Raw genomic sequence first — 11,422 nt, forward strand, 5'->3', positions numbered from 1 at the left:
TTTACAAATTGTATTGTATGTAAACCTTATTTTAATACCTGTAAATATTTAGTGCAGTTCACGGTCCCGCACATCATTTTAATCGGCTTAAGACGGCCTTTCAATCTGGAGTAGCTAATACCCAATGATGGATAGAGAAAGCTTCGCTAAAGTAAAACAGCATAAATTAAGTATTTTTGTGCATTTATGTGCACTGTGATCTAACTGTGTATGATTGAGTTATGACTATAACAGATTATATGTAGGCCTTCTTTTGTGGTTAAGATTTTGTGCATGCATAATCTATACGTTATACCGTTTGATTGTTTAGTCATTTTAAAGTTCATAGATTTTGGTAACAATCATTACTAGGAATATTTAACCATAAACAATATTTAATTTAAACATTTTAATTTAATTTCTCGTATTCATTCGAATCCAGTGGACAGGAACCGGTTCTCATCAATACAAAAAACTATGTCTAGCATCGTATTATAAACGGCTTTCTATGAATATAGAAATGTACAATCATAAGATTAAAACCATTTTTTTAGCCTGTGCCTTCGGCACCTTGGGGCTAAAAAAAAACTGGTTTTAATCTAATAATTGTACATTCTATATCCGCGGAAAGTGGTTTACAATACGATGAAAGAAATAACTATTACTATACTGAAGATGATTTAAATAAGCTGTTATATAAATATTCTTGTGTTTAATTTGAAGTGAAAACCTTTTTTTAAAACATTTTAATATTAAATGTAAATTTCTAATGTATGTATTAGTTGTATAATACACATTTAAAAATCATTAATTGTTTATTTGCATAAAAATTGAGCACAAGTGTGGCGTTTTTTACATCCGTTCGTCTGTGCGTCCGTAATGGTTAGCTTGTATGCCTGTTTAAATTGTCAACATGCATAAGAAGTTAAATCTTTTGAGGCGAATTCCAGTAACAGTAAGATCTGCAAAACGTAGCAACATTATAATCATTATTAGAAAGTAAATATGTCCATTTAAAACATGCTGATTCTTTAGCTTTTTTTGAGAAAAAAAATTTGTATGATATAATTTATTTATTCATCTGAGTTTTATAACAATGATTCGTATGACAACTAGGTACAATAGTTAAAGCAAATCATTCTATATTTACTAAAGGGGGGGGGGGGTTTAATGCAACCATCTCATAATCAGTGAGCAAATGGCACTTAGAATTCGAATTTTGATCTGGAATTTTGCATGAGTAATCCTTAGTAGGTCTATTTTCCCTAAATTGAACAAAAAGTTGGAAAAGTAACAGCTAATGGCTGGCGGCTCAGCAGTTTAGCCATTTTTAACACTATTTTCAAGGGAAATCATCACGAAACCTATCTCCACATAATACTCTATGCTGCTCCAAAACGTTTTCAAACGGTTCTAGCCGCTAGTTGCTGGTACTAGAAATCTAAAAATGTTTTTTTTGTATCATTTCACATGATTTAAAGCAAAAATATGTTTCAAAAAGTTGATTCCTACATAAATTATGGCAGATTTGCCCTAAAAATAGCCAAAAAAACGGCTAAACAGCTGAGCCGTTAGCCGTTACTTTTTCAACTTTTTGTTCGATTTAGGGAAAATAAACCTACCAAGGATTACTCATGCAAAATTTCAGATCGAAATTCGAATTGTAAGTGCCATTTGCTCACTGATTACGAGATGGTTGCATTAAAAACCCCCCGCTTAGCAACAAGATGAGTGACATTTTAGAGCAGGGGAATTGTCTTGGCTCAAAACAGGCACAACTCATTACCATGCACAGTTAAGACTTCCAGAAAAAGGTCGTGTAATCAAATTGTTTGTTGTCTTAAGGACGTTTGATTCAGGTGTGATTCAAAGACACACTAAATTGTTAAATTCACAGAATTTATTTCATAATAATATAATATTAGTTTTCTTTAAAATATTCAATAATATGCTATGATACAATAAGATAAAAATAGTTTTTCTTTTGTTGTTAAACATCTAGTCTGGTCCCCATATCATATTCTCTAAACTGAAAAATAATAGTTATTTCTCACATCGTATTACAAAAAGCTTTCCGCGGATATAGAATGTACAACTATAAGATTAAAACCAGCTTTTTAGCCCCGAGGTGCCGAAGGTACGGGCTAAAAAACTGGTTTTAATTTTATGATTATACATTTTTATATTCGTAGAAAGCTGGATATAATAAGATGCTAGACATAGTTTTTCGTTTGAATAAGAACCGGCTCCTATCCACAGGATTCAAATGAATACGAGAAAATTGGTTAGAAAATACTTTTTTGCATAATGAATGAACTTTCTTATCAAGAATCAGGCGGTTTTATTGATTTTCGATATGGAGCCGCTTGCAGGCAGCTACCTTTCGTTGGGTATTTTTTTTCGTTTTTTTAAATCGATGCTTGGCCAACTGCTCCGCCCCAACCAAAAAAAATAGAAGTTAACTTTATACATCAGCGGATTTTTTAAATGGAACCTTTTATTACATAGATGAGTTGATTTTCCACCCCATATTTCATTTTTGTACTTTACTTCTAGGGGCTTTTGGGGTAAAACAACCCCCCCAAAAAAACAAAATTCATAAGTTTTGAGCTAACAAGCCCCTAGAGGTAAAGTGCAAAAATAAAATATGGGATGGCTAATCAACTCATTTATGCACTAAAATCTTCCACTTAAAAAATCAGCTCGATATCTTTAAAAATAAGCTCATAACTTAAAATTTTAGTGTTTGGGGGGGTCTTTTGCTCCACTAGCCCCTAGAGGGAAAGTCCCAAAATTCAATTTTACAGGTAGATGCAATCATATAAGAGAGCTTACAAAAGGAATTAGGTTGATAACTATAAAAACAGGCCCAAACGGCCAGGGCAAAATTTGGTACTGAATTTTCATTTCCTAAAACTGTACAAACTCCCCCCCCCCCCTTATTGCAACTCTAAAAAATGTTAATACCTGAACAATTCCGTAAACTGTTCCCATTGAAAAGCCAAGAATCCTGTTATTCCTTCAGTCTGATATTAAAACATTGTTAATCAATAATAGTTTGAATAAGAAATGATATGCAATTGTAGAATGTAGGGACCCAAAATCCGTATAATAAAGTAACAGGATGTCTGTTTGTCTGTGTGTTTATATGTTTGCACCGAAGGATCTCGTTAACCGCTGAACCGATCGGGTTTTCCTTAACATGGAAGCTTCTCATAGGTCCCAGGAAGGTTTTCAACTATTTTGGGAGAGGTTACCACCACCCTCCAAAGAGAAATCACAAAAAAAAATCGAAAACAAACTACTTCTCAAATTTGATATTTGAAATAAAAAAAAACACATTTATGGTGCCACTAAAGGCCTCTAGGGGCGTAGCCGCTAGGAACAATAAATTGATTTACATTCTCAATTATCATAAACTTAATTACCAGTTCTGTCATTTATCAGATTAAAGTGTGTTTGCTTCTAGTTTGAACTTTGAACCTTTCAAAAATTTTCAGTCAACAAGTTATAGGGCCAACGTATAAACTTCAAGTACCAACATAATTTACAGGCCAATGCCCCCTTCCTCCCTTTGCTTTAAAATAAAACAAAGCTGCCAACATACTTATGTAGCGAAGCACAAAAAATCACGAAACCTTTCTCACAAATTTTTATATTTTCTAATATTTATATTTTGTACTATGACTGACAGACCAACAGACGAAGTAATTTACATACTGAATGCTCATTTGTACAGGAAACAAGGATGACAACATCCATAAAAACGAAGCACTAAAACGGTAGGACAAACGGACATTATCAATTGTATTTTGTCAGAACTGAATAAGCAGAATATAAATGTATAAGAGTCGAAGCAAAATTATAAGTAAATTTGTTTGCTTGATACAGGGTAATGTTTATGGACATACTTACATTTTTAGGACTTGATTATAGAGTTGCTTCGCGTATAATATTGTACTTTGTTGTCCCAGGAATCAGTATACGAAAAATTAGATCAAATAAAATTTGTTGTTAAAAAAGTAAAAAAAATCAACATGTTTAAAATGAACGTACGGACATTCTGGTAATGATTATAGAGTTGCTACGCTTTCTAACTCGTACCTAACTACTACAGGAATCGTCATGCAAAGTTTAAAATCGATAGGACAATTCAAACATGCCTAAATTAACGAATTAAAGCTATCTATCTCGGACGGACGTACGGACGGACCTACCCTAATAATAGAAAAGCTTTGCTTTTAAAAATAACATCTTAGAAAATAAGATTCTCCCCATAGCTTAATTTAATGACGGACATACAAAATGAATTACAGAGTAGCTTTGTTACTAAGAAGTAAGTATTTCTTACCAAAACAATGTCACCTGGATCAATTGGCTCTGAAAAAAAAGTTAACATCATCAAAATAGTTTTTGTTTGTTTGTTTAAAAGTTAGAAATAAAAAAATAACAAATAAATGTCAAAATATTTTTTAAGGAAGTTTAGTAATGGACCTAGGAAGGTTTTAGACAATATGACATTTGTGAGGGAGTGGGAGAAATGCGTGAGAAAAAAAACCTTTTCCCCAACTTTTTTCTTAACAAAAATCCCTCTCCCTATTCTTGGAGAGGATCCCCTGAAGACTAGGGTAAAGCCACCAGGAAATATTTTATAAGAGTGTAAGATTATTAAAAGTATGTCTATTACAACTTTGCATAAACCATTAAAACTTCTAAAACAACTTTTAACTTTGGTTTTTGTTTTGGATTTTATTCAAGTTTTTTTTTCTGTTTTCTGTAGAACAATAGACTTAAGAGATAATGGAATTATTATTACTTGGATCTTACACCAGATTATCATGTACCCTAATCAATTAAAACTTGTAACTGGATAAAACAACCCCTTGTACAAGATGAACGAACAAACCAATAAACGAGTTCCATGTTAGCATCCTAAATTAATGACTATTTTTCCTCTTTAATTAACGAATTAATTGTGTATTAAAAAATTTAAATAACCTATTAAAATGTAATGTTTCTGTTTTCATTATCATGTTTTGTAAACCATTGACCCAAAATAATGACTAAGCTACTTTGAACAAAATTATCTTTCATTTATACTCTATAACATTTTGCACCCACTGAATGGCCCGCATTCTATTTTTGTACAATGCTTGTACTTGTACTTATATTTAGTTAAAAAAAGTCCCAAAAAACGCGCGGCTAGAGCTAACTACACAATAAGAACACTCTTCTTAGTAGAAAATATATTTCGCTTTATTTAAGCCTTCTCAATTCTATAAAATAATAACCATATTTGCAAAAATTCTTAAGAAAACAACAAGCTTCATACTAGTTAAGATTAATATAAGTTTAACAAAAAAAACTGGTTAAAAACATTAAGTACTTTGAAAAAAGTAATTTTGAAAAACATATGCTATTTTTCCTCAATAGAAACTAACTGTAACAGTAATCTTCATGACAAGTTTATAATAAATGGGACAATTCTAACATATCAAAATAACGGCGAGAGATATTCGTTTTTTTTTAAATAGGTAATTGGTATAGCACTTGTACATAATTAAATAGTAACACTCTACATGAAATATCCCTTTGAAAATTTATACAAGGATGATAACATCAATAAGTAGCGAAGCACAAAAAAATCATTGATGTTTTCATCCTTGTATACGAACAATTGGAGATTTAAAGAGCATTTGTAAGAAATCAAGAATAAATGTGAGCTGGGAGAAAAAATTACGAAACCTTACTCACGTATTTTTACATTGTCTATGATTCACATTTTATAGCATGACCGTCAGAATGGCGGAAAAAGTAAGTTACATACTGGATGCTCTTCGGTACAAGGAATCTTCCACAAAAATTAGCTGTCTATCTTGAATAAAAAATGAGAAAATATACTCCATTTCAGACTGATGAAAGGACGGCCAAAGTGAATTATAGAGAAGCTTCGCAACTAAATTTTTTATCTATCTCTCTTTGTTACCTGACCATGATCTAGGAGTTATTACTGCTGCGCTTGAAACTGATAAAGGTATTGCCAGTAAACCAATTTTTAACATTAAAACCTAAAAAAGTTAAATTGAAAATCTTATTTTTATATAAAAGTAATAGGATTGTTTATCTGTTTGTCTGCCTGAAGCAATGGATCTTTAAAACGATACAGTTTCTCTTTACAGTATATTTTACTAGAGGTCGAGAGAAGGTTTATAACTATTTTGAGGGAGGGTAACCTCTCCCACGATAAATTGCCCCTAGTAAAAATAGATCCTAAAATATATTTAACCCCCCCCCCCCTCCTCCTTAAAGTGCTCCTAGAGGCTCTAGGGGATTAGCATCTTTAAGACCTAAAAGAGAAATTAAAGCTTTATATAAAAAGAATATCAATATATACCTTTAAAAGTGGTATCACAACAAAGAAGAAAAATCCAAGCGCCACTGTCCTTAAAGTACATATTTAGTTAGAAAAGAAAAATCATTAGCAAGAATTTATTTTATTGTACGACCTTTGTCTTAAATAAGCTAAGAATTTTAATGTGTAGGAAAAGGATAAACTTCTAGCGGCTCTGTCAGAGACGTCCAAGCTTTTTTGAGGTGGTTAATCTAATGTATTTTCAAAAACTTTGAGGGGGTAAAGTGAGGGGTTTTAAAGTTTGAGGGTTAAACACCTCTTTACCCCCACTCTTGGACGTTTATGAGCTGTGCCCCTAGTATCAAGTGACTCTGTCTTCAAATTTCAAAGGATGACAAATTGTTGCAAAAAAAGTAAAAACTCATCAACGTTTAAACGGACATACGGATTTTCTGACAACCATTATAGATCTGCTACTTATCTCACTGTTACAGGTATCATCATGCAAAGTTTTAAATCGATAAAACAATTCTAGAACAGCTCTGCTTTTACAAATGAAATAGCTATGATACCTTATGATATAAGACTGAATGTTAATTAGTGTGACTCTGAGAAAATTACCAACCACTGCCGCTATGAAGGCTCCAACGGCCTAAAATTAAATAAAAATGGGTTAATTTCATAAATAGCGGAAAATCAATAGATTGTCAACAGTCAGTCGGTCTGTCGGTCATACCTAGATATTAGGTATCACCCACCACAATTCTAACAAGATTGTAAATTTTACAAACAATTTTAATGCCCCTCTTCCATTTTCTTGGATTGCTTCGGTTTTTAAATTTTGTACACCCCCGCCCAAAAAAATACTGTTTGTTTTCCTCAAATTTCTTTTCCGATCACAGAAAATCCCTCAATTATTTTAAATAAAATGAAAATAAGGGAAGAATTGGAGGATACGTTAGGCTAGGGCTCTATATTCAAAGTGTTATAAAGGCCAAGGGGGCAGAAAAACAGCATAAACTTATATAAATAACCTTATTATGAAATAGCATTAAACCATCCCGGAACCAGTACAATAATCGATTAAATCTTGAGCTCCAGACAAATAAAACCTTACTACTTTTGAATGATAGGTTAAAGATGAACCTGTGCTACTAGAGGAGATAACAGAAAAGAAGCAACAGGAACTAAAATTGGTGCCCATCCGCCTGTGAAATCTGATCTATCTGAAAATAAACATATATATTCGTAATTAGCATAGCAGTAACATTTTAATGACTGAAGAATAATGTATAGCTGCATCGTATAACAGAAATTTTTCAACAAATATTAAAAAACAATCATACAAAAAAAATACCATCTCCCTTCCTTCATTTTCAATATGTTCTTGACTAAGCAATGTGAGGGAAACCACCTGTGCTTTCGAAATTAAAAGGTAAATTTTATAAACACCTATGAAATAAACCTCCAAAAATACCTTTGAATTCCACCTCCCCCACCCTTTTACCTGAGAAAAATGTATCTTGATTTGGACAAACACACCCCATTATCAAAAACTCTAAAATATTCACATTTTTCTAAGAAAAAAAATCATCTGTACTTATTCGATTGGTTTTATTATGTTTTTATCTTTTAAAATTAAGTTAAATTTTCTAATAAAGAACAAAATAAATTATTGTTTTGTTTTTGTTGTCTGTTTGGCTGTATTCTATTTACTTTGTTTTGGTTTAATCAGCTGATTTTTACATATGATAATTTCATCTTATAGATATAGTATATCTAGATGGTCAACTGGTCCCATAATCCGTCAAACTTTGTTTCGTTTTATTCCCATTCAGGTAATAAGGGCAACGATATTTTTCGAGGATATAATTTTCCGAAAGCTAACACTATTCTAATAAGTTCAACTATTTATAGCTGATTCATGTTTTGTAACATACTTCACATTATAAACAAGGATGACAACATCCATAAAAGCTCTAAAACGGTAGGACAAACGGATGTTAACACTTGTATAGTGTCAGAACTGAATAATCAGAATATAAATGAATCTCGGACGTACGGACCGACCCTAATTATAGAAAAGCTTCGCTTTTTAGAAAAGTATACACTATATAAATTACCCAAGCAAGGCATTATCTTAAATAATGGGCTATTTTTAGCTGAAATATTTTGCGAATGTACATTTTCTAACCAACAATATAGCCGGGTTGTTCCTTCACTATTTTTCTATTGGCTGATTTAGAGATCGTGTCTCTAGATTTATTAGATATTCTTTTAAAACCCTTAAATTTGTTGCAAATATGTTAAATTTCTACAAATTAAAGATTAATTTATTTTTTTTAGTTTGAAGCAGTTTTATGTTAAATGAAATAAGTAAAAAAATAGAACATGAAAAAAAATATTTTTGTTCAAGTCAACTCATTGCATCTTTGTTCTTTTTATGTTATGTTGAACACTTTGAATCTTGTAGGAAATTTAAAAGCAAATCAACTCTATAACTTTTCTTGCATGTATGTATTTTGAACTAATACAATCAATAGTAGATAATCGTTGCTATACTAATCGTTTATATCTCTAATTTAAGAACTTAAGAAATATACTTTTTAAGTCAAATTGTGTAAGTTTTTTTTTCGGGGAAGCTTCATTACGAGTTTCAAAATTCTTAAATATATAAGTAATATGATCCGTGTCTGTGTGTCTATCTGTCTGTGCCGAGAGATATTGCTAACCACTGAACTGATATGCTTCTCCTGGGAAGTTTTTTTTAGATATTTTTATAACAGAAATCACATCAATAAAAAAACACTCCAAATTTTTAAAAACTTTTAAAACTAAAATTGATAATGGGATAGTCCACTTCCTCCCTCCCCCTGCCTTAGTCGCCTCTAGAGGTCTTTACGTTCGTAACCGCTAGTTTATTTTATTTTAGATCTTTTTCTATTTTTATGACTGCTTGCGGTTTCTCTCTCAGCATCTAAAGAATGTCGGAGGTTAAAAGACTAAAACCATCCGGAGAATTGAATATGAAAAAGAAATAGCCCTAAAAATCCCCGGTCATATGTGATACAGTTCTATTGAAAGGTTAATCGGTCCAGAGTGGTTAAAAAAAAACTTCCATTTTACGGAATATGATATAATAGTATATAAGTAAACATTTTCATATTGTCTTATAAAATGTAAAACAAATTGAATTAAACAAATTTATTTTTTGTCTAAATTTATTTTTCGAAAGCAAAATACTGAAAATATTAGATATATTTTAAATAAGTAAAATCCTTAGGGTATTTTTTTAAAGCGAAGCATTTCTATAATTAGGGTCGGTCCATCCGTCCATCCGTCCGTAACGGATAGCTTTTTTGTTAATTTAGGCATGTTAGAATTGTCCTATTGATTTCAAACTTTGCATAGTGATTCCTTTAGTAGTTAGGTACGATTTAGTAAGCGTAGCAACTCTATAATTATTACCAAAATATCCGTACGTCCATTTTAAACATGTTGATTTTTTTACTTTTTTAACAACAAATTTTTATGTGATCTAATCATCCGATTGATCTGATTTTTGGTATATTGATTCCTGGGACAACAAAGTATTATGTATAAGCGAAGCAACTCTATAATCAATTCCTAAAATTGTAAATATGTCCATAAACATTATCCTGTATCGGGCAGTTTTTCAACAAACTTACTTACAATTTTGCTTTGACTCTTATACATTTATATTCTGATTATATAGATCTGACACTATACAAGTGTTAATGTACGTTTGTCCTACGTTTCAGTGCTTCGCTTTTATGGGTATTGTCATCCTTGTTAGTCTGAAATATCGCTCTGTTACAGGGAGGGAAAGGGTATTTGACTGTAAATTATTCTAGTATCTAAAGTTTTTTGAACAATAGCGTGTCGTAACTTTCTATTATAACTTTATTTAATTTATAGGAAGGAGAATTTGTTTATCATCACCGGGGATGTACATCAATTAACGTTACATCGATTGTCTTATCCCTTAAGATCCCTAACTTTGATGTAATTACGCAAAGATACTTCTAGACTTTTAATGCTATCATGTCAATTTACTAATTTGTACTATAAGTATTAGAACCGGTTTTAGGCCATGCTTATAAATCATGTATAGCATCGTATTAGAAATAATTTTCCACGAATAATAAAAAATCATGATAATAAAACTAGTTTTGTTAACTTGGGCCTTTGGCCCCTCGAGGCTCACAAGACAGTTTTTTTTATTTATCTCATAAAATTTTTCATTTTAATATCCGCAGTAGGCTGTCTATAATACGATGTCTCTTGAGAGGGTGGTGGTACATTCCCCTAAAATATTTATAAGCCTTACGAGAACCTATAATAATTTTTTTCTTACTTTATATTCGGACTAGCGGTTATAGAAGCCTCTAGTGGCACTTTAAATGTTTGGTTTAAAAAAATAATACGATACCTATTTATGTTGCTTTCAAGTTTCCACGATACCTAGCTATGTTGCGTAGGATTATATAGACATAAATAAATAGATTTTTTGTGATTGCTCTTGAAAGAGTGGTGGTACCCTCCCCCCAAAAAGTAATAAACCTTCCCGGGACTTATGAGAAGCTACCCTGTTAAAGAGAACCCGTTCGGTTCAGCGGTTAGCGAGATCCTTCGGTACAAACATACAAACACTCAGACAAACAGTCATCCTTTTCCTTTATAAAATACATATTTAAGTAAAATGTATTTGTGACAATGATTTATTTTTATACTTACTCCAAGGGTCTGTTTGGGAAAAATTCAACGGTACTTTCAATTCATTTCTCAACTTTTACTTTCAATAAAAAATAGCGTTACTTTAGTTTCACATAGAGTCTCTTAGTGAAAGTAATATTAAAAGTGCGTTAGAGAAATCGATATATTATTACTTGGATGTTGCACCAAATTTTCATGTACTCTAATAAAGTGATACTTACAGCTGGCTAAAAGAAAGTTACCCCCTTCTAACTTCTTTATGAATTAACTGACCAATAAATGAGGTCCATATTAGCAGGCTAAAATACCCTCTTTTATTAATTCCACTTATATCCTATATTCATAAAAAATAAC

The 11,422-nt window shown here is 31.6% G+C and overlaps 1 protein-coding gene across 1 annotated transcript; it reads right to left on the bottom strand.

Moving 5' to 3' along the window:
* Window positions 1-1,862: 1,862 nt before the first annotated feature.
* Window positions 1,863-7,968, bottom strand: LOC145332730 (uncharacterized). Its single transcript, XM_080177774.1, has 8 exons — window positions 7,839-7,968; window positions 7,478-7,557; window positions 6,904-6,983; window positions 6,374-6,422; window positions 5,966-6,047; window positions 4,331-4,359; window positions 2,947-3,005; window positions 1,863-2,008 (listed from the first exon to the last, which is right to left on the bottom strand). Exons 1-8 carry the CDS (start codon window positions 7,876-7,878, stop codon window positions 1,978-1,980), a joined length of 450 nt encoding a protein of 149 aa, XP_080033900.1. The 5' UTR covers window positions 7,879-7,968; the 3' UTR covers window positions 1,863-1,977.
* Between the last annotated feature and the right edge of the window lie 3,454 nt (window positions 7,969-11,422).

The sequence above is a fragment of the Acartia tonsa genome, chromosome 11, assembly GCF_053477335.1.
Source record: "Acartia tonsa isolate MP-2025a chromosome 11, ASM5347733v1, whole genome shotgun sequence".
Lineage (NCBI taxonomy): Eukaryota > Metazoa > Arthropoda > Copepoda > Calanoida > Acartiidae > Acartia > Acartia tonsa.

What these genes read in the sequence shown, in the direction of transcription:
- LOC145332730 (XM_080177774.1), bottom strand. Translation starts at nt 7,878, where the DNA reads ATGGGGTGTGTTTGTCCAAATCAAGATACATTTTTCTCAG. An exon ending in TCAAGATACATTTTTCTCAG is followed by an intron (nt 7,558 to 7,838) that starts GTAAAAGGGTGG and finishes GTTTATTTTCAG; the next exon opens with ATAGATCAGATTTCACAGGC. An exon ending in ATCCAGGTGACATTGTTTTG is followed by an intron (nt 3,006 to 4,330) that starts GTAAGAAATACT and finishes TTTTAATATCAG; the next exon opens with ACTGAAGGAATAACAGGATT.